Below are 23,255 nucleotides of genomic sequence, written 5' to 3'. Positions count from 1 at the left end.
ACCGTTGACACAACGTCCAGTTTGCCCAATGTATACCTTTCCATAGGGTAAGGGTATTGGTAAATAACCCCTGTGGCACATTTGACAAAGGGCTTGAAATGCTTTTTTGTGCAGCCTTGCCTTCGACCGGTATTGCCCATGACTCGTCCGCACATGCCAGCCAACGTTTTGGGGGCGGAAAAGACCATTGTGACACCGTATTTGTTGGCGACCTTCCTCATATTATGTGCCACCTTATGAATATAAGGGGCAACAATAGGTCTGGATCCAATCTTCCCGTCATAGTGTCTTTTTTGCAAACGTTTGTGTCCCTTCATATTCTGCAATAGGGACTCCGTAACGGCTACCGCTAGCTGTTCGGGATCTTGTTGCGTGATCTCCTCTCCCTTGTGATGTACAGTAGAGAAAGTTAAGACAGGCCTGTTACATAAGGAAGTAGTTGCGCTCTTGAACGCAGTCTTTGATTTACCTGAGATAAATAATTTGTTACGAGCTATTGTATACAGCCGGCTACAAGCAATAAAATCATAATGACGCACAACCATGATTTTGTGTCAACGTACACGGGTTCAGTGAAAGTTCTCCGCGCGTCAAGCACTGATGCTACTCTGTTTCTCGAAGTGCCAACAGTCAATAAGTTCCGATCGTGCTGTCATTTGCAAATAATTAAACACCGAAAGCATAACATGCCAGGCGGCCACGCTTTTTCAGTTACTTCCCGGGCCCGTAACGTAACTATACTTGTATTCCTGTTTCAACAAAAACGCAAATCGCGTGATTTGATTAGGCCACAACTATGAGGAGAGGTGGTAACTTTTGGCCCCTAGCAATTCCTCGCGTCCCTTCTTGTGCAGGCAATGGACCCCCTTGGTCAGTGTATAAGAACCATCAATGACAACAGACACAACAGACGGGTCCAGTGTAAGAAACAACCGTCGATATCCTTTTTAATTAAAGCTCCAGAAGACAACAAGTCAGCATTCGACTAGCATTGGGCTCCTCCGTATTACAGCGACCCCTCCATGTCAGATCGCACAACCATGGTGCTTGTTGTGCAATGCGCCCTCTACAGTCGTTTTACGTCACAGAGTTGGAAGTGCGAGAGATTATACACATGCACACAGTAAACACTGAGAGAGAGATAGAGCATTAAAAGCACACGAAGAGTAAGCCTAAGCACTGCAGTGCGCACGTGAACCTGGAGGTCAAAACAACGGGCCTTTGTTGCGCGCCGTTGTATCGCTTAAGATAGCTCAGTGTCAAGGATTTGGTAAGTTTCTTTTTTTTTTTTTTACCTGTTGGCCACTTCTTACCACTGAAGCACACCACACAATATGTTCCCAAGCGCACTGCCTATACACGGCAAACGCTGCAGGGCTTATAGCAAATCTCAGATACAACCTCTTATGAAAAGTAGATCCAATCCACCCAAACCGATTCTCGTGCTATAAGGGGATAATATTAGGCGACGCAGGTCCACGTCATATATAAGCTAGCTTGTCTGCCGACGCGAGCTGACGACCACAGGGTTTCTGCTCCGCCCCAAGCCAGAATTTGTCGCGATCATGGCAGCCCGGTTACTTTTTCAAAGGGCGATACATAATGTGGTAAAACTACAAAGTGTTCGAAAATCATAGATCGGTTTTCATAGCTTCGAAAGCCGTCCTATCGGCGAATACGTTCCCTTGTACCCGTCGCAAACAGTTGTCAACTGTGGTTTTATTATGTCATTCTATACTCATGATGGCCGCTTTTGGAGATAACTACTGACTACATCTATCGAAGTGAAATCGTGGCTCTGTTTGCTGGTATATACGGGAGAACGTATTCACCGATCTGCAACGACCTCCTCATGATCGCTCTGAGCGTATTCATCTCCTTGCCAAGCGAAGAGGAAAACGGCAGGAAACGGATTTAGTGGACATTTGCTAAGTGCCTTTCAAACGCACGTGTGAAGGCACGTGCTCAGGACAACATGTGCACGCAAGTTCTAATTGGAGCAGTTTTTCTTCAACAGTTCGTTATCAGGAACCTGTCTAGCTGACTACTCGGTATATCCGGGACCCAGTTCCGTTCAGTATTTTCTTTTGCATGTTTGATGTTTATTCTAGCGCAGTGCTGAGCACATTTGCAACACTTTCGGCTCTGCATTATAAGCGACGCGTCTGACGCTGCAGTGACAAACGTTACGGGAGCCATCAGCGCCAATGCCTTGATATTAAAGCTCATGCCCGATTGGTCAACAATATGTACACAGCCCAACAACAGTCTTCTTCAGGGTCTGTGTAAGTTCACAGTACGTTAGAGTGAAGCCAACAAGTGCATACAATGCTCAATCGATGCAGGCACACACGCACAAAAACACACAAAATATGCGACACGCTTAGTTAATGCTATTTCGCGTTAAGCCTTAGAGGTAGTATACAGATCTATTCACAAAAGCCTCCTTAGGCCTTGGAGCAAGCATATACACAGAGCAGAACCTCACCCTGGTGCAAGACGTTAACTTCACAAATGACCCAGGCTTCTCATGGAAAAAATGACACCTGAGTAACCTTTCTCTTTCCCACATAAGCCATGTGCCTTGCGGCTGTATTGCTTCAGCCTAACAAAATTTTATTCACGCTTTTTTATCGATTCTGGTGGCCGATTATGTTATTTTTATGTGGCAGCATTTACTGATTTCCCCACAAGTGCTTCGAACATCTCCATGGGATCTTGGGGCATGTAATTCCCCCCTGATTTTGGATAACACAAGTCCTCTACAGCCGTCTAGATCTTCTAAATGCAAACTCCTGCCCAAATCAATGGCATTCTGTTAACATGATCTAATGCCCTGTTCAAAAACCATTGCCAAGTGAGGGGTTCCGCTCGTGCAAATTCTTGCTCCGTGGCGCGAGCGCACTTCTCTTTCTCGGGGTAGCTCTGATCGCACAGAACTATTAGAAGCATCTGAATCATTTAACACTGCAACCGTCCCAGCCGGTATACTGTGTTACATGACCTCATTTCGTAATTTAAGCAAAGATGAAGCCTCGCACGCTTCCTATGTGCTGTGCTATGCCTTGATGCACGCATCTCGAAGTAGTCGTGGTGACGTCGTTTGAAGAACAAGGAAAAGAGGCGCCGCTAAACACGCAAAGCCGCGCGAGAATCATAGCGTTAAGCAGAGCTAAGCTACTTGGTCCACGCTTTTGAAGCAAGCGACCGCAGCGAATTCGCCGCGAAGCTTCGCACGAAGCGAACTAAACTCTGTTTCCGCATCGCGCTAGACATAGATGGCCTTCGGCTTCAACGCATACCGAAAGGAATTCGTCGAGTTCAGAGAGGGGAACGGATGTTAGAAACTCGACGCTTTTGTAGATAGGCCGTCTTAGATCCCAAAGGCAGTCACCAACAAATTCTGACATGCATTTTTTTTTTCGCTTAATGCCGTCGCTAAAGCGAAAAGCTTCAGCTGAAGATACTGGAAGCTAAATTTATGAAACGAGTCCCTAGACTGCAAATCTGTCAATCAGGTCCTGGCAGCTTTGAGGACCCCGCACTTACAGAAGCAATAGTTAGTCGTTCACGCTTTACTCACTGTAGCAGTGGGAGGTTTGTATTTACTGTCATCACTACAAATGTACATACCCCTACATTTGCTCCGCACGAAAGAAAAAACAATTTAAGTAGAAGGTTCCCACTTCCATGGCATATTCTGACATCGACAGCGACACATAAGCTGAGTTTGCGCTTCACTTGAAGGCATGTGCTTGCCACGGATGCACATTCATTTTACAGAGGTCATGCTAGCCGTTAATCTACGTGTTTTAGCCTACCCTACCTCACAACTGTAAACGTGTGTACATTAACGGGATGGGCATCATAAGCAACAACGGCAGTTTAAGATGCCTGAACCCACAAGTGACGGCATTCGCTTTTATGTTGGCGTCAGTTGTGTAACACAGAAGAGAAAATAACTAAAAACCTAAACAAAACAAAAGTTTGCTACATCTTGCGTTTCCGCTGTTATAGTCGTCATTGCTCTGGCGAACCAGAAGACTCACGGCGTCTCCAACCCGTTGATGTCCGAAGCTCTTAGTGCCATGATGGAACTTATACTGGGAGCCTGCTAAAACGTTATTCTTCAGTGCCACTTTCGGGTCGTTGCTATGGTATAGCATTGACTCTATTTAACAGTTCAAGTCAATAGGGTCGTTACAAGTTGACAAGCCGGTCGGCATCAGACTATCCTTAGTAGACTGGTAACGAGTTCTGTTTCCAGAGATAAGCCGTTCCATGCCTATCATTTGCCAGAGTTTGCAGCCTGTATTTTTTTTTTTTCGGACAGAGCGAGGTGCCGTTTAGCCCCAGCTAGCCCGAAATACACATTATTGCAGAGCTTCGACAGCCAGATTCCTCATACTGGATCATGTATGGGCGCCATTGGCTATAGCAAAGCCAATCATAAACTTTGATTACTCACGGCTCCTGAAGGCCCAACTTCAGAAATCAAAGCAGTAAATTCACCGGCGCTGCGCATTCGTAATGCACCTCTGATAATGCGTCAAATTCGCCGCAACGATACCAACATTGAAGCACTGGCATGAAACCGAATGGTGATAGCGATGTCAAGGACTAAGCTAAGGCCATCATGGCGTGAGCACAAAACGTCGACCATAGCTTACTAGACAGTATCCCCAATGGATGTTGCACAGTGGCGGAGCTGTAGTGGACCAGCCACATATCGGCAAGAGTGGATCCCACAAGCTGTCTGAAGAACCCGGACAATGCTTTATTGAACGAGGAGCACAGCACTACACCCCCACCACACGCCAGAACACAGGAAGAAAGACTGCGTATAGGTAAATCCTAAGGTATTCCAGCGGCAGGGTTCAAGTCCTAGAGAAGTTAATATATGCGCGCATTTCCGAACAGCGTTATATCGTGAGCAACCAAAAATGAAAATACGCGTGCGCTCTTCGTTTAAGCTTGTCTCCGGTCCAATCGGGACGTGGTGTCCTGCCATCGAACCACTCCCATTTAAAAAAATGGCAACTGAACAACGAGCCATTGTGGCGACACTCAAGTCCTCAACATCGCTATCACCTATCCAACTAACGTCGCTGCTTCAGAACAATTGTTTAAACAGGAACCCCAGCGGCGCCGCAAGGGCAATGCTAGTGCACTGGGGTCGCTGTCACAGTAGGTTTGATCCTGAGCCAGGGAAACTTGGCACCCTTGGGAATGGACTTGGTCCTTCGGATGTCGCTTTCCGAAGCGGCTCGCTTCGGGCGGCTAGAAGACGTCTTAGATTTGTGGCTCTTGGAGCCGCTGCTCCGAGAGCTCTTGTCCTTGTGGAGGACGGACTGACTCCGAGAGACCCGGAGCGAGTCCTCGGACGGCGTATTGTGATGGCTGACAGCGGGAATGTAGAGGACCACCGTGTCCCGCTGATAGGCGGGCTCGCTCGTCACCGAACCGGCCACCGAACCGGGAACTGAGCCTGGACCAGATCCTGAAACCAGTCCCGGAGAAGGGCCTATGGGGCTGGTGTGGCTGCGGTTGCCGCGTGGAGAGGATGACTTGGAGACTCGTCCGTTGGACGAAGACGCGGCGGCTCTCGCCTGCCTCGCCTGCGAGGCAACGCACAAACAAGCAGGTACAATTCAGTGAGTTACGTACCATTACGTTGGTGACAATTACGCTGCTCAATATCGAGGCAGAATAATTTAGGAGGAACCAGCATTGACCCTTTTGTTAGTTGGCTCAAAACCAAAAGTTATTGCTTAGCTTTTTTCGTTTCACCTTGGCGCAAAACAGGATCCAGCGTTCTTTTTTTTTTTTTGCACCGGAGGTTACCTTCATTTTCGTTAAAACGCTCAAGCGTCCGCATACAATGATGGAAAACATCACAAATAATTACAAAACGTACTGTGTTTAATTGTTTTCCACACCATGTACAGTTGCATGTACTATATCTTTTCTGAACTTTTCTGATAATTATAACTTATTGTAGCGTTTTTAGCGCATATGCGACAATTGGTGTCATTATGAGGTAACTTTCTCTTTTTTTGCACGTCTCTCATGAAAACGATGGTGCGACAAACGCATCGTTTATACGAATGACACTTGCAGAGTAGGTTTTCGTTTTAAATTGTACGCAATCCGCAGAATAAATCTTGCCTGAATAGGCATTGAGGTGTGCATAGTGAGCACCTCTATATCCCACAGCGGCAACAAACCCAAAGACAGAGCCGTGCCATTCTCTTCCAGCGTTAAGATGCGGGTCTCGGAATCAACCTATAGTCTATATGTCCCAAATGTTCTTTTTTCAAAGCTATAAATTTACTCACCTGATAGGCAGCAGCCAGGCCACCTCGAACAGAGGTTTGGTCAGAGCTGACTGATCGTGGTCCGCGTGACGGCGACCGCCGGTGGTGGGTCCTTGACAGGCTACCAGTCTCGGGCAAGGCGGGCGAAGTGTCTCGTGAACTGGATGTCTTCTTCTTGGAGGTCCGGTCTCCTCCCAGCGTAGCGGTATACGTGAAAACATATCCGCTGCTAGGTACCGTCACGTCCGCGTCGGCCATGCCCCGACGGTAATCCTTATCAATGTCCCGGACCCACACCCCAGAGGTGGACGTAGTGGGAGAACCCGTACGCGACCTCTCGTTGTCCGACACCCTGGCTGGTACATTCTCATAGCTCAGCTCGCGCTTTTTGGAATCGTAGGCTTTGAGCACGCTTCCAGGTCTGCTTCCATCGTGGCCCAGGACCCCTGGCTCGCTGTTGATGCTAGAGGTGTCCGAGTCGCGCCTCTTGCTGCTGTCTTCGTGTTCCCAGCGCCCCAAGTTGAATCCGAAGCTGCGGCTGGATGACTTCACTTTTCGAATGCTGCCGTACTCCGGCTCCGGAGTCGTGGACACATCGCCTCGCCTCAGCGTTGGCGACGAGGACGAGGCTCTGCTCCTTTCGTAGTACTCGTAGTCGCGGTCGACGTAGCGCGGGCTGGAGGTGATGGGGTAGTCCACCACTACTTCCGGATGGTGGACGTAAATCTCGGGCGTCTTGAAGGTCGTTGTTTTCTTGCTCTTGTCCACCTGGCTGTATAGGTGAGAGACGTCGCCACTGGTCGCGAAGAACTCTTCCAAGTCGAAGGGCTTGACCTGCACATAATAACGCAAGTAATAAATGAGGAGCTGAGGATCAAGGCTTTCTTACTGACAAGATAAGAATAAGGTTCTCGACACATGCTGTCTTGATTCTTGGCGAGCGGAAGAAAGAAGGCGGCCGTAACTCATGCGAAATGGGCATTGTGGCTTTGTATTTTCTTACTTTGCCACACACCGAAATGCACTCAATTTCACACCATGACATTTAGTTAAAATCTTGCGAGATAGCACCTATTATTCATTTTCGCTCCTTCATGACAATACATTTCTTCTAAACCCCATGATAGGCAGGATATTCTAATTAGATCAACAAACCAAAAACAAGTATATAGCACTCACTTGCCAGATTAAGAATGCCTCTCTGGTCACCATTGAGCGTATGAGTAGCACAACAGATCAAGAGTACACAGTTATTGGAGATCTGCACTAAGCGGCCCGTTTTTACCAACTCTAACAAACACCAACACTCCGCTTACTTTTCTTTTCGAATTCACAAACATCACAAAAACGACCTTGGCTTCGCGAAAGCGGGAGCACTAACCTGTGTAGCCTTGTCTACCATGATCGGCATTTCTTCCTCTTCCTCGACAGGTTCGTTTTCCTTGTTCTCGTTGTTGTTCACCTCCTCAAAGTCTTCTTCCCTCACCAGAGTGCCAGTGCCCGTGGTTTGGGTCGGCTTCTTCGAAGCGGACGACCTTTTCCGGGTTAAGGGCGCCAAGATGACCTTGACGCCATCGACGAGTCTATTGCTGCGCTTGGGCGCTGGGCTCCTCTGCAGTTCGATTGGGGTCCCCGGTCTCGTGTATTCCTCCACAGAGTAGCTCCGGACCACGGACGGCGGCGGAGGTGGCAGCGGTGGAGGAGGCGAAGATTCCCTTGAACTGCTGGCTGGTGGGTCGTGTCGAAGAGTGGCCTCACGGTCGAATTTCTGGACAATCTTGCGCACGTGGTTGCGCTTGACAACTGGAGAGTCGGGCCTCCGTCGCGGAGACCGAGACGATGCTGAGGACGCAGATCTGCCCACAGATGTCCGTATGTGGTGTCCGGACGAGTCCGAGACGGTGGTCTCGTGCGGAATAGTGTGCTCTTCTGGTATTCGGCTACCCACACCGGTCTTGTCGTGATGGTGTCGGTTCTTGTAGACCTTGAACCAGAACTTCTTCTCAGGGGAAGTAGGTGCCTGGAATTGGCAGCGAGGATACCGATTAATGATACGGTAGCATGAATGTGCATTTATTAACTTGCAGTGACCTGATCGGCCTGCCTAACGCCGGCGACGTTCCGTTAGAAAGACGCTACGTTTTTAAGAGAGTTTTAGAAGCAAAATACGACAAGAAAGGGAATATTCTGGGCCTTCAAGAAATGTAAAAAAAATAAACATTGTGTTTTTTCATAGTTTTGAACTTTCTAATAGCTTCAAGGAAAAGGGACCCAAATAGGTCTACGTACGTAAAGACATTTTTCTTCCAACGTAGGGAGGATCAGTGCACAATTGCTCTGAACGATCAGTGAAACATGATATCTGGATACAGGAGTGTAGCGCACATTCTACAAGCTGCAATAACTGCGTAGAAAAGTTCTAATTTTAATGACGAATTTGCGCTTTATTGCGCTTTAAACTTTAAATGAAGATCAGAGATTCTGCAGTGCACTCCTTCACTTAGCAATTCATACGCCGTAATTTTGGCGATGAACAGAATTTAAGCTACTGTCATACTGCTTAAGCAAAGTCCAACTGTTATTAGTATCAAAAATGTCCTTTATGCCAGAAATATTACTCTGTCCTTACACAGATGGAAGAGTGACGCAGGCATATGGAGTATTCACTGACGTCGCAGTGGCCGCCATTTTGGTGTACACGGATCACATCTAAAGGCGGCATGTTGCTAAACCAAATGACGCCCTTGATGCAACGCAAACACTTGCTATCGTTGCTCTGAACAGTCGTCTCGCAAGCGCGTGAGGACTGTTGTCAAGTGAAATGGGCGAAATTCAAGAAAGCCCTACTGTGCTGCCTTGCCTCGAATAGAGTAAAGGGTCAGCGCCCCTACATACGTCGCAGAGAGAAGCAACCTGACAGCCGTACCAGTCAGGTAGAAGACCACTAACCTGAGCAGTGGGGTCGAGGACTTCCCCGTTGCCGGTGTGGGAGACCGAGTTGGAGCTGCCCTCGTGTCTTCGCGGGAACTTCTTGACCCGCACGGCCCGACTGAAGCTGACCTTCTTGCCGGCCGAGCCCCTGGACTCGGCGCTGCGTCCAGAGGCGTCCGAGTTGTCCGACCGGGTCGAGTCGGCCCGGTGGACAGCGGCGCTCGGCATGCTGCTGCCGCTGGGCCGAGTGCCCTGACGGCTGGGACTGCGCTGGCGATCCACGGTCCTGCCGAAAGGAGAACAACGAATATTCTACCTGACCTCCATGAACTCGAGCATGCATTTGAGCGCGCCGCTGCAGTTTATACTAAGAAAGATACTCGGCCTGTCAGCTGACATTGAGAAGCCAAAGTCCTTCATGAGCGAAGTGTAACTGCATCGCTGCTTCGAGACCCCAGAGCTCCTCGATAAGGGTCCCATGAGGCCCACTGTCAAGCAAAGGGATACGTCATTTGAAAAAAAGTGGTTTTTCCATAGCATGAAGAGAAATTGAATGTGCTGTTTCGTACATATTGTGCGCCCTGGGAATATGTGGACACCGAGGACCAACCCTGTATACGTTCGGCAGAGTCTAAAGTGCACCGTCAGATCGCGCTGACTATAGTTCTGATTCCCGTAATAAAATCGGGAGGGTATACCAAACGGAAATTCAGAAGGTATTCTTTTTATCTTCAGGGCCATTTGGTTGGTTGTACAACTTTTAATTCTATCGGAAATGGGCTTCCTCTTCCCCGCCCCCGGCACGCGTGCCGGGGAAGACTGGGAGTCGTGCGCCCGCGGATTAGAGGCTGGCAAGTAGCCCTTGGCTTGTTGCGGCCTCTTCCGCCAGATGGACGGTGCGGTGCTAGATCGCAGGGTTCGCGCTTCGCAGCAGGGTATCCCAGGCGTCTGCAGCATATGGTGCCAGCCGCTAAAATCTATTCATAGTATCGTTTGAGGAGATTTTCTGGACTGGTTCCTCTCTTTCGCGGGTGCAACGAAATAGGCAACACAGACTGTCGACCCAATATTGGACTGTGCTTGCAATGTACTGGCCCTATGTTGGGCCGGACAATGTTAATACAGCACTAACGTTGGGCCGATGATATGTGCTGCTTGGATGCGGTATCATCAGCCGGACTATAGCCACTGCAGGGCGAAGGCCTCTCCCATATTCTTCCAATTAACCCGATCCTGTGCGAGCTGTATCCACTTGACCCCTGCGAACTTCTTGACCTCATCCGCCCACCTAACTTTCTACCGCCCCCTGCTACGCTTTCCTTCCCTTGGAATCCAGTTTGTTGCCCTAAGCGACCATCGGTTATCCTCTCTTCGCACTACATGTCCTGCCCATTCCCATGTCATGCCAAGCATATAAGTTGATACTTCACTAAAATGATCATGTCCAACATTTGACAACATATTGTTCCCACATCTGCTTGGCGCATTTCTGTTCGCAGCAGTTTGCAAATAAATAACCAAATTTTCTTTGCTTAAATATATTCAGATTCTGACCGCTAGATGTCTCCACGTGCCACGCCTAATCTCCTCCCCATTAGTGCGCGTCATATCTGCGTGACGACGAAGAATGCCCGCCGACGTGCACGCGCGCGTCACCTGTGCGGGCGCAGCGAGCTTGTTGCAACGAGGCCACGTGTGGGAAGGCCCGCCGGCACCGCAGCGGGCGGGCGGGCGGACCGCGCGACGCTGTCGACGGCGGTTCCCGGTAGCGCGGAAGCGTGCCGCCAGCGTGTTTGTGTGTATAGTGCGTACTACGCTAGACTGATTCCCTTTTAAAGGCTCCGTGACCTTGCCGAACGCCTTTGTGGGACGCGTGCCAGATAGGTATATATATTGCTCCGTCCTGCTGGTCCTTGTTTTACTATCCTTGCTTTTGCAATTCCGTTTGCTTTCCACCGCAAGGTGTCGTGCGTTGGCGAGTAATCCGCCTCCTTAATTCCTAGCTTGGCTGCCGCGCAAACGCCATAAAGATCTCGAAGCGATAGAAGGGGTTCATCGGTTAGCCGTATATTATTGACAAACCCGAAGACATGGTGCCTACGCAGTGTTGTCTTAGTCACGCAAAAGCACGAATATTCCGTATTTCTTCGAGAGCCACATGCTAATTATTATGGACTGCGCATTTGTCCACAAGGACCGCCTCTGCCATTGGTTGTTCTTGCTGTAATCATATAGACAAAAGAAAGGCTGCAAAGACGACGAACAAGGAAATAATTTCTAGATAAAGTGCCGCTCTGTTTTGTCACTGCACCACGTGTCTACGAATAATTAGCGTTCCTTCGCGATTTTTCGCCAAGCCGGATCGCCTACATTAGCGGGTTTTTTAGAGGCAGTGAACAGTCCCACCTGCAGCGTAGACTCGGAAAACCCAGTGACTGCACGCAGTGCTCAAAGATACTCGTCTTTTTGAAGGCCACTGCACTTTTCCAGTGAGGACAGCAGGCGTGTCTCTTCCTGATAGATATAATTGAGCACCGCTTCAGTGGCGCCGTGGTTGGGGCGCTGACTGCGGTACCCAAGGATGCGGGATCGAATCCCGGCGGCGAGTGCTTATCGATGGAGGCGAGAAGCAAGACGCCCGTGTGCTGTGCGATGTCAGTGCACGCTAAGGAACACCAGGCGGTCGAAATTTCTGGAGCCCTCCACTACGGCGCCTCCCATAACCTGAATTAAACCCCATAAACCAACCAACCGTTCCTTCTCGCCTTGGGAGGTCAGAAGGAACGTCACGTAATCAATCACTGAACGTACGAGTCATTGTCCTTGGTTATTGCATAGTCAGGGCTTATAATCATATAGCTGGTAGAGCCACCGGCTATTACAAGTTGCTCGGAAATGCGGGCAGCTGACTCAATCGCGCAGTGGATGAGAAACTCGGGCCACGTGGTTCTTATGTAGTCTTGACGCAGAAAACGTCGAATAAGGCGAGAATGACTCAAGCCTGGCTGTTGCAGTTGATGCTAAGAGCGAAAAAAAAAAAAAGAAAAAGAGTTTGAGGTCATTGCAGAAACTGCATTGGGAGAATGTAGCTCTGGCGCGAAGCCTTTGCATTCTTTTCTGCTTTGTTTCTTACTTCTTTATTATTTTACTTTTTTCCATTTATAATTTGATCTTTGTTATTTCTTTTGAATTGATTACTTGTTTTCACTTTGTTATTGTTTTCATTTACTACAACCATTAATTATCTACATCACTAATTATGGTATTACACTGATAATTACCACATAATTATCAATCTATGTTTTTTGCATAGCCTATAGTAATTGGTTTGTATACAGGAAAGGAAAGGCGCAGTGTCAGTTGCACTTTATCTTCAGACACCTGAAGCGCGCAGTAACGGAAGTAAATGTAATTGATTTACACTTTACAAGAAAGAGGCAGAATCTGTCACACTTTCTCCGAGGAGAGCTGAACTCCGCTATAAGCCTCGTGGACTCACATTATGCGCCTACTTTTTGCGCCCGCGTCCGGCCTCACCAAAAAAACCTTCTAATAATAGCATTTTTTTTTTTTCACAAGAATGCCTTCTCATATACACCCTTTAGCATTGTTTCTAAGCATATTGCCAGATCTTCGTTAGCGGGCATGAATTCAAACAGCGTACTGCTTTCTGCCTTCATAAGTACCGTTTGAGTGTCAAGGCGGAAGCTGTCACTGAGTGGGTTCGCAATTGTCGCTTCGCGCCTACGGTACTCACGCGCTGGACAGACTCCAGTTGCTGCTGGACGGGAATAAACGTTTTTGAACCTCTCTCTCGGCCACAACCGACAAAAATGAGTCGCATCGCATTGGTACCGGCGAAGTGGTAGCTTGGAATGTGGAGCCGGGTGGCGCGCCGAAGTTTTTAGCACTCCCCGAAACATAAGTTCTAGCAGCGGCAATAAGTTGCCTTGCAATGTATGGAAGAGGAGAAGAACGGGTAAATTTGGTACAAACGTGGAGACCAGCGGAGCAGCGCTGTTCAGAGCTCTGTAATATTGCTTCCGGAAAATGTTGCTCCGATGACATTTTATTGTAATCTGCACCACGATTCGCCATGCTAATGTGTAAGTTACAGTGTCACTGGCACTACCCGAAGGGGGCCGAATTCTCAAAGAAACCTGGCCCCGACCAGCCCGCAATTTACACGTTCTGTTACGATAACTGGACCAAGAGGAATAGTATCAATACTCTGAAAGGGTTCTCTCTCACTCCCGCTTTACTGGCTTGAATAAGTGATAGCAATTACTTGCAGCACAACTTCCCCACTTCACCTCAGGTAACTCCCCCACCTCCCCCACCCCCCTCAAAGAGAAATGATAAAAAGGCTCGCATCTGCATAGTCACGCAAGGGCATTCCTAAAGTGCAGAAGAATATGGTAGTTTGTCCATTCTCGTGGCTCAGAACTTAATGGCATGGTCCTGAATTTGTGACGTAAGTGAATTGCATGCATAGCTCTAAGAAAACGACGATAATGGCCACGATAACGACCCCGGAAGACGTCTCTAAGTTGATTGGTTTGGTTTGGTTTTGAGGTTTTAACATCGCAAAGTGACTCCGACTATGAGAGACGCCGTAATGGAGGGCTTCGGAAATTTCGACCACCTGGAGTTCTTTAACGTGCACTGACATCGCACAGCACACGAGCGCCTTGCCTTTTGTATCCTCCGAAAAGCAGCCGCCGAGGCCAAGATTCGATCCCCCATCTTTGGGCGCAGCCTTAGAGCGCCTTATCCACTGCACCACCACGGCCGGGCTCCTATAAGCTGGAGCATGGCTTGGAACCACATATGGTCGGAGCATATACAATCCCTATAACAGGCGCCTATTCTGCTTACGCACACTCCGCTCATAGTCTTCATTGTCGTCATATGGTCACTCACTGCAAGTGGCAGCAGCCTTCGACAAACACAGTGCGCTCTTTCAACCGTGACTAAACGATTTCACTGACGGTTACATTTCTAGATAAAAATAAAACACCTTATTCCACTCAGTTTATTTAATCGGTATCGAATTAATGGCTACGTAGGTGAACCTGAAAGACTCATAAGACAATCAGAAAAGAAAGGCTTTCCGGGGCCAATACTGGTAGATTACTAGAGAAGAGGCTCGATTTAATCCCAAATTTCGAATCTGAACAAATAGGGAGAATTCCGGATCGAAGCCACACATCACAATCGAACCCCTCGCCCCAAAAATGCAACGAAGACGGCATGGTAGTAGGAGAAGATCCAGGGAGAAATCCATATAAAATTTATACCAAGGTGATTCAGCACTGGTTACGTGGATGCCACAGAAATTCGCTAAACTTAATACTCCGCCTCCGTGGTACGTCAGTCAGACATAAGGTCCCTAGTCTTGGCCACAGCGAAGGTCATCTCATTCGCCAAAACAAAAATGTCAATAGCACTTGCCTTTTCCACAAAATCAATAGCCACAATCATTAGAGACTCAAGAAGAACCATTTAGAATTATAACAAGGGTGCGGCAGCCACCGAAATCTTGGAACGTTGCGATAGAGATAACCTTGCGGACAATATATGACTTTTGCGCACTCTGGAAACTCGGGCCATGAAGAGGCTGGCTCGAGGCCTAACTAACACGCCAAGCCTGCGCGGAAATCTGGAAAGCATTCGAGGACTACAAGGAAGAAAAGGGAGCCTTTCCTACCCCTCATCCAGAGCTCATCAGAGCAGAGGTCACAACAAACAAAAAGATTCAAAAGAGCATCTCTCCTCGAATCCTCAAAGTTTAAGTGCAACTTCCAAATGAGAATTCGATTCGAAATATCAAAATTGCAACAAATTCAAAACTGCTAAACAGCAAAATGTACCTTGGGCATGCAAGGACAAACCCCCACCCAAATAACTCCTACCAGCTTCCTCACAAAAAGCAGGAACTATTGAATCGCCAAGCATGACAATACAAGCCCTCCTAGCACGTGGGGCAGAGGGAGTCACTCCCAAATGGCACCTACGACCCTGTATGGCCACCTAAAAATGCCCCTAATACAGTTTAATACTACTACTGGTTGCACCAACAAAGTTTAGGCTGAGAGAGGCTGACGACGACGCTCCCGCAGTTCAGCTGCAGCGGTACAGTTTTATCATCGTGGCATGTATACCCGCAAACAGCTTTGTCACAGGGAGACAAAAAAGTAATTGCTGTTGTAATCTTCCGTAACCAACAACTTCCGCGCTTACTCAGTGGTCTGATCGAATTTTATCTGGACAGGTCGGGACCATAATGCTCACATTTGACGCTCTTTGTGAAAGCCATCACCATCGGCTCTGAGCCCAAAGCATCGGAGTGAAGTTTGGCACAATTTCATTGAGGTAATCAATTGTCTTTAAGCCTTCGTGGGTGTGTAATTCTATTCCGTACGTGACCCATAGTACATTCATATCGCGCAAAGCGTCCTCGATGACATTCGCGACCTCTTAGCACATATTTTGGCTTTTCAAATATACGCTACAAGAAGCACAAAGAAAGAAATGCGCATGATTTCCTACAATAATGACGTGAGGCACCTCGAGTGCCTTCGAGTATTAAGTGCGATCTTGTCACCGCTGAACTGCCCCAGAAGTGTAACGCATGCTTGAGATCCGTTCCACTGTGAAACCGAAAGCACGTCACCATGCCGTAACAGATCTCTTTGTTGTAAACGCTGTAACGACTTCCCTTCGCGCTAACGTCGTTGAGTCTTTATTTACTGCACATTCTCCACTTTTCTTTTCCGTTTTCCGTGTTCTCTTGTTTTTCTAGCCCGGCCTCCGCCTTTTGGTACAACCGTTGACGCAACCGTCATACGGGACAAGTCTCCCCTATTCGTCGATCAAGGGACCAGACGAGGGAAGGCAATTCCCGACGGGTCGTTTGGGCTGCCCGTTTACAGCCATTACCGGTGGCCGCGCCAGCCATATCGAGTGGGCACTAAACGGCGCTCTGTGGTGCTGTATACCCATCTCGTAGGATGTACCGATGGTGGTGGACTAGCCTTGGTAATGGCCGTCGGCATGGCGTGAGAACAGGCCGTTTCTTCGGAGAACCGTACTTTCTTTCTGCCAGCAAAGCGCTTTCTAACTTATTGGCGCGCTGAGCAGAAAAGGCTTGCTCCCGAGAGGGCGCGCCCACTGCCGAGGCTATAGGTTTAAGGGTATTGTAAGGAGGGGATGAGGAACCGCCGTTTGAGTGCGCCGAATAAAAAAAGCTTGTTTGCGAAAGTAGGCAAGCGAGCAACTGGATTGTGACACAGAGCAGCGGGCGTGAAATAATATATCCATGTCCCTTTCATGACTACACTGAGTGTGATGAAGAGGATTCGCTTTTTAGTTATGTTCACGTAACTTTTTATAGCACCTGATGTGTAGCAATATCTCGCTCCTAAGTATCTTTCTGCGCTGGCACCGAGTAACTAAGGCTGCTATATAAAATCAATTGGGGTGCGTTTTTTAACACTTACGAGGTGACTGTGGAATATTGTAGGATACTCTTATAAGAATATTGATAGAAATGACCTAATTTGCCGATGCGTAGCATGGTATTGCTTGCCCAGTTTGTCCTTTACTCAAAAACCAGCAATAATAACCGCCGTAGAAACCCAATGGTGTGCGTTTTTTCAAAATAAATGGCAAAAATCTACAAATCTAACGAGAGAGGATCTTCGTATATACATTCACTGGTAGAGTGCAACTATACAATATGCGTATTTTTATTTTCTTCAAAAGCTCCTTACCAGAATGTGTCCACAATTTCTGTGTGTAATTATGTACTGGGGCACTGGGCATTACTTTAAGCTTTCTGAGCACATGAGCAGGAAGAGTTTCTCATTTTTTTGTTCAATTACTTTTTTTTTATTTCTTTGCAGCAGAACAAATCCATTCTACCCGATAGCTTCGCCTGGAATTTTCGTCAGATGACCGTTTCCGAGACTAAGCCGCATTCCTTGTGGGGACCGACGAGACCGCTGACATTTTTTGCTCTAATTTCATTTGTATCTTTGCCAGAATAACAAAAAAAAAATGCTGAAACTAGCAGAAGCGGTACGTTGACGACGAAAAGAAAGCATCCTAAGCATGTGCATCAGTATACTCACTTGAGCTACACAAAGGTCAACAAAATTATCAATTCATAATCGATATAACTTTCGAGTCTTACGATGAACAAAAATTTAACTACCATTTTGCATTGATAACTTATTATATGTTGGCAAATATTTACGCACCTAACACTCCAGTCGAGACAATAGCAAGCTAACAGCTTTTACCCTAAATAACGTCATTGTTCTTGTGGCCTCTCTTATCCGGGGCATTGCTGGGAGGCATTAGGGGGAAGGGGAAAAGTTCCGGGTAGAACGAAGCAAGCATTCCAGCATAGATGTGTCTGCGAGCGTTTCGCTCTCGTGGCGGGTACAGGGCATCAACTCCACGTGGGCATGAATCAGTCCAGTGCGTCGGCTCCACGTGGTTTCGTCAAGTGTCTTAGACTTCTCCCCTGACTTGTTCCGCCGCAAGAAACTTCGCCTTCACACCTCTTCCACGCACGTTTCTGCCGATGTCTAGCACCAACTCATCCGTTTCTCCCCCCGTTTTCCAACGCTGCAGTATAATTGGAGTGTAGTGATACTACTGGTGGTACAATGCACATGGTGCAGTCGGCACATAGTGCAGTCGGCGTTTTTAATAGTGGATGTGCATTGGTTTGGTTTGGTTAGTTGGGTTTAACGTCCCAAAGCAACTCAGGCTATGAGAGACGCCGTAGTGGAGGACTCCGGAAATTTCGACCACCTGGGGTTCTTTAACGTGCGCTGACATCGCACAGCACACGGGCGCCTTGCTTTTCGCCTCCATCGAAAAGCTGCCGCCGAGGCCGGGATTCGATCCCGCATCCTTGGGAACAGTAGTCGAGCGCCGTAACCACTGCGCCACCCCGGCGGGGTAGTGGATGTGCATTAATAGCACATCCACAAGCTTTTTTGCCCAGGAGAGCGCTTACACAAGGAATGCTGCGGAGAAAGAGTATATGATGAACATGTAAAAAAATAAAAAAATTGAAAAAGAACGCGGAAATGGACACGTCGGTCCCATGTAATTGGGTGGTCCGTATTGTTACGACCAAGCATCCGCAATTGCGCGCTCTATTGTTCGCCTGTGGGCATGGATAAGTTTTGTGAATATGTGGTGATGGTCCAATGGCTCTAAGTGAGCCTGTTTCCAGGAATCCTGTTTTGTAAGCATGTTTTGCTTTGTGGACAACCTGCAAATGCCAAATTGACCCTGTCAAGAGAACGTCTGGAAAAACACAAAGAAACGTCCCCCTGCGGGAAATAGCAGGAAGTGCTTTCTTTCTTTTGTTCACCCTTCCAGTCGAGAAGTGCTATCCTCCAGTGATGAATGCCTCCTATCCAAAGGAGACGACAGAGTGACATGTCCGCTGACGTGCAGGACAAGAAAGGAGCATGACTCATACGGCCATTAAGTGATTTCCCGGGAATGCAGGAAAGATTTGCAATTGTCGAAAAGGGACCATGTTGGGAGCCCTATGCGGCGCCACGTGCACTCGGGTTTCTGAGAAGTAAAACCCCTTTTCAGAACCAGCCTGTGGTTTCTTTGCTGAAGAATAGAAATGTACCTCCTCTCCTCGCCGTTCCCAAGCTTTTCCCGCCAACAAGTGATCACGCCCAACGAATGAATGCCGGACCAGTCAGTGCTTCAGACCATCAGTGCAGTGATGTGTTCGATTGGATGCCGATACCTGAGGGGCGTGCCCTGGATTTGGTTGGTCAGCATCTTCAGAGAGGGGCTGGACATAGGGGGTTTTTAAGGACGCTGCAGAGCACGAAATGTCGCTCTGGGCCCTGGGTAAACGGCTCATCCAGTCGCTTCTCGCTATGAACTCTTAACGCTTGCCATTTTGCTGATGTACCCTTCTTTTTCGTGTAAATAATTTTGTAAATAAGTTTCTCAAAGTGCCATTAAACCTGCTTGTACATATTTCACCAACTTCGAAGATTCAATCCTACTTCAACCCCGAGTCTCTGCACGCTACCAAGTGAAGGCCGGGTCGACGTAGCCCCAGCGTCACGACAACTGGTGGCAGCGGTGGGATCTGAATCTACAAGCCAAAACATCTGATGACTGGAGGTGGGATCTGGATCTACAAGCTACAACATCTGGTGATTCGAGGTGGATCAGAATCTACAAGCCACAACATCTGGTGATCGGAGGTGGCATCTCAAGTAACAAGCAGGCGCAACAATCGGCCAACAAGAGAGCAGCTCGGAACATCGATCGCATGTGTGGGTGAGTGCTTGGCTTTTCTTCTGATGTGGACCAGGTTCTAGAACAGGGTTAGATTTTAGAACTGGTAAAAAGAGTGTGGAAACGCCTTTAGGTTTGGTAGTTTGCACAGTTGTTTTGGAAGTAGCCGACACTCGGAGCGATCATGGACCTACAAAAGCTGCAGAAACCGGACCTGTTGCTATTGTGTGAGGAATTGGGAATTGATACAAGTGGTTTGGCACGAAAACCTTTGATTATAAAGGCAATCACAGATTTGGGAGCCGATGATGAGGAGCTCAGTGAAGCATGGAACCTCATCGAACAAAAAAAGGAGGAGCAGCTCATACAGCAGAAAGAGCGAGAAAAAGAGGAAAAGAGGCGGGAGCGTGAAATTGAGAGAGAAGCAAAAAAGCGGGAGCTAGAAATTGAGCTCCGGAAATTAGAAGTAGAGTTGAGCAAGAGGTCGGGCAATTGTCCCCAGCTAGCGGTACCTCTTCTCAACAAGGAGGCAGGTTTCAAGATGTCAAAGTACATGCAGCCATTTGTGATATCAGGGGATATCGGTCTGTATCTGGTTAACTTTGAGCGAACATGCGAAAAACTGTCCTTCCAGCGAGACACGTGGTCTCAGAGATTATTGACGGTTCTGCCCTGCGAGGCAGCGGAGGTTGTCGCGCGGCTTAGCAAGGAGGACGCGGACAACTACGAGAAGGTCAAGGCTTGCCTTCTGAAAAAGTATAGGCTTAGCGCCGAGGCGTTCAGACAACGTTTTCGGAAAGCTAGTAAGACCAGGGACGAGAGTTACCCTGAATTCCTGTACAATTTAAGAGTCAATTTGGGCGAGTGGCTAAAGAGCACTGATTCCTACAGTGATAGGGACGCTGTAGTCGAGAGAATTCTTTTGGAGCAGTTTTATAACTGCCTCCCAGAAAAAGAAAGAAATTGGTTACAGGACCGAGGCGAAGTTAAGTCGGCAACTGAAGCTGCCGAACTTATTGAGGAGTATGCTTCGCGCCGACAATTCAGCAACCCAGCAGTGGATAGGCCCCGCAATCCCACGTTCAGTGTAAATAACCGTCAGAAAAGGCACTTTGCTAGATTTGCAAACGAAGAAAGGAAGGCTTCTTCAGGCAAACGCCCTAGAAAGGACGGCAGTGAGAAAAGTGGGGAAGTGACCAACGCGCAGAACACAAAGAACAAGCTTGGGGCTAGGAAGCCGCTCACATGCTTTAGGTGTAATGAGCAGGGTCACATTGCCGTCAACTGCCGGAAAGAAAAGTTTGTTTTCTCGTATGTCAGTGACTGCGATGAAAATATGCAGCTTTTGGAACCTTACATGCATGACCTAGTAGTCAACGGGAAGCCTTGCAAGGTACTGCGCGATTCGGCCGCAACGATGGATGTTGTCCATCCGGTGTATGTGTCGCCTTCCGACTATACAGGACAGTGTGCGTGGATCCGCCAGGTAGTGGAGGAACAGAGTGTGTGCTTGCCAATCGCGAACGTGGTCATCGAGGGCCCTTTCGGCAAGTTGACAACCGAGGCTGCCGTTTCAGGAAAGCTTCCTAAGTGCTATCCGTATTTGTTCTCCAACAAATCGGATATGCTACTGCGAAAGAGGGGCATCCTTTTCGGAGACAGAGTTGTGCCAGCCTTAACACGTTCAAAGGCGCGAGAACTAGCTACACTGCTAATTCCAGAAAAATCCACCGCGGAGGAAACGACAGCTAAAACAGTGGTCGATGCGGAAGACAGTGGGTCAGAAAACTTTGAGAGCAAGGCATCTCAGATAAGTCAACTTGAAAGTGAGCTTGATGAAACGCGGAATGAGGACGTTCTTGAGAGTAACCTCTTGCCGCCAGTGTCTAGTAATCTCACGATACTTTTAAGTGGAACCCGAGAGGACTTAGCTATGGAGCAAGCCGTGGTAAATCTAACGTTAAACTTTCCCGAGGAGATGGGGGACAACTTGATTTGCCTCAGCGAAAAAGGAAGCAACGCTCAGGAGCTTCTCAAAAAGACGGAGCAGAGAGGAGAACTAAAGAAATCCCAGCTGTCCGATCTGGCCGAAATAATAACAGAGTTTGAGGCCTGTTTCGTGGACAGGCCAGGCAGGACTGATTTGACTGAGCACGATATTGAGCTGACTTCAGACGTGCCAGTGCGATCAAGGTGCTACCGATTTTCGCCAAGGCAAAGAGAAATTCTGGATAGGGAAGTAACTCGCATGCTGGAATTGGGAGTAATAAAACCCTCGGAAAGCGATTATGCTTCGCCTATGATCTTAGTAGAAGCTCCAGGTAAAGACCCTAGGCCTGTGGTAGACTACCGAAAGCTAAATTCTCTCACCAGGGATCAAGTGTATCCTATTCCGAATATTGAGGAGAGAGTAGAACAGGTCAGTAGAGCGGCATATGTGACTACGCTGGACCTTACTCGAGGATACTGGCAAGTACCGCTCACTGAACGCGCCAGCAGATACGCGGCTTTCGTCACTCCGACGGGCAGCTACCAGCCAACAATGATGAGTTTCGGGCTAAAAAAATGCTCCATTTTGTTTTTCCCGACTCATGGATAGGGTTTTAAATGGGTGTGAAACATTCGCGGTGCCTTATTTAGATGACATTGCGGTTTTTTCCGACTCATGGGCGGACCATATGGTACATCTAAGAGCTGTACTGAGCCTTTTGCGTCAAGCTGGACTAACCGTAAAGGCCGAGAAATGTTGCCTGGCAAGGGCGACCGTGGACTACTTGGGTCACAATGTAGGTCAAGGTTTCAGGAAACCCAGCGAGATTAAGATTTCTGCGGTAGCAGACTACCCGCGGCCGAGCACGAAGACGGAAATTCGAGCATTCCTAGGTCTGACTGGATACTACAATCACTACATCCCTAACTATTCAGCTTTGGCCAGCCCTCTGACCGACGCTCTCCGCAAGACAGAACCGACAAATGTAGTCTGGGACGAACAAAAGGAAGCCTCCTTCGTAAACCTGAAGGCTGTGCTGATTAGCCGTCCGGTATTGCGAGCTCCAGACTATGGCCGAGAATTCACGGTCCAGTGTGATGCCAGTGATCGAGGGTTAGGTGCTGTTCTCTGCCAGAGAGATGACGACGGTAATGAGCACCCCGTGCTCTACTTGAGCAGAAAACTGAGTACTAGAGAGAGGGCTTATTGCGCGTCAGAGAAAGAATGCGCTTGCATTGTATGGGCCATTCAATAATTGCAGTGCTATCTTGGAGGGGCCAAATTCACCGTAGAGACGGACCATTGTCCCCTGGCTTGGCTGCAAACTGCGACATCGAAGAACAGTCGCCTTCTTAGGTGGAGCTTGATTTTACAGCAGTACAATTTTGAAATAAGATACAAAAAGGGGAAGTTAAATGGGAATGCGGACGCGCTTAGCCGCTCTTTCTAAGCGGTCCGAGATGTTCCTCACCATGTATCGAAATTGATAATCAGGTTTTTTTTTTTTTCCGTGCGCTTGTATATGTGTGACTATGTAAAGCAGCACGTTTGGTTTTCTAGGCATACGTGGGTCCTGAACGTCTTGAGAGTGGGCTTTTCTCGAACAACAATGGCAGTTTTCTTTTAACCTGGTCTCTTCAGACGGGAGCCGAGTGCTTGTTTAGACATGTGGTTGAGTTTCAGACAGCTCGAGCAATTTGGCCTACAACAATCAAGAC

The 23,255-nt window shown here is 48.2% G+C and overlaps 1 protein-coding gene across 3 annotated transcripts in view; it reads right to left on the bottom strand.

The window, feature by feature from the left end:
* Nucleotides 1-915: 915 nt before the first annotated feature.
* The window catches only part of LOC146178472 (uncharacterized), a 147,705-nt gene continuing 125,365 nt past the window's right edge, over nt 916-23,255 (bottom strand). For all 3 annotated transcript variants that reach the window (XM_084578301.1, XM_084578300.1, XM_084578302.1), the window contains 4 exons: nt 9,267-9,534; nt 7,699-8,337; nt 6,339-7,151; nt 916-5,618 (listed from right to left, as the gene is read on the bottom strand). In XM_084578301.1, the coding sequence (XP_084434427.1) occupies nt 5,163-5,618; nt 6,339-7,151; nt 7,699-8,337; nt 9,267-9,476 (2,118 nt within the window). In that variant the 5' untranslated portion in view covers nt 9,477-9,534 and the 3' untranslated portion in view covers nt 916-5,162. The remainder of the gene's footprint in view (nt 5,619-6,338; nt 7,152-7,698; nt 8,338-9,266; nt 9,535-23,255) is intronic.

The sequence above is a fragment of the Amblyomma maculatum genome, chromosome 9 (genome assembly GCF_055883805.1).
Source record: "Amblyomma maculatum isolate TAMU_Amacu chromosome 9, ASM5588380v1, whole genome shotgun sequence".
NCBI lineage: Eukaryota > Metazoa > Arthropoda > Arachnida > Ixodida > Ixodidae > Amblyomma > Amblyomma maculatum.
The sequence above is the reverse complement of the archived record's forward strand: the minus strand, read 5'-3'. Positions and strand labels throughout refer to the sequence as shown.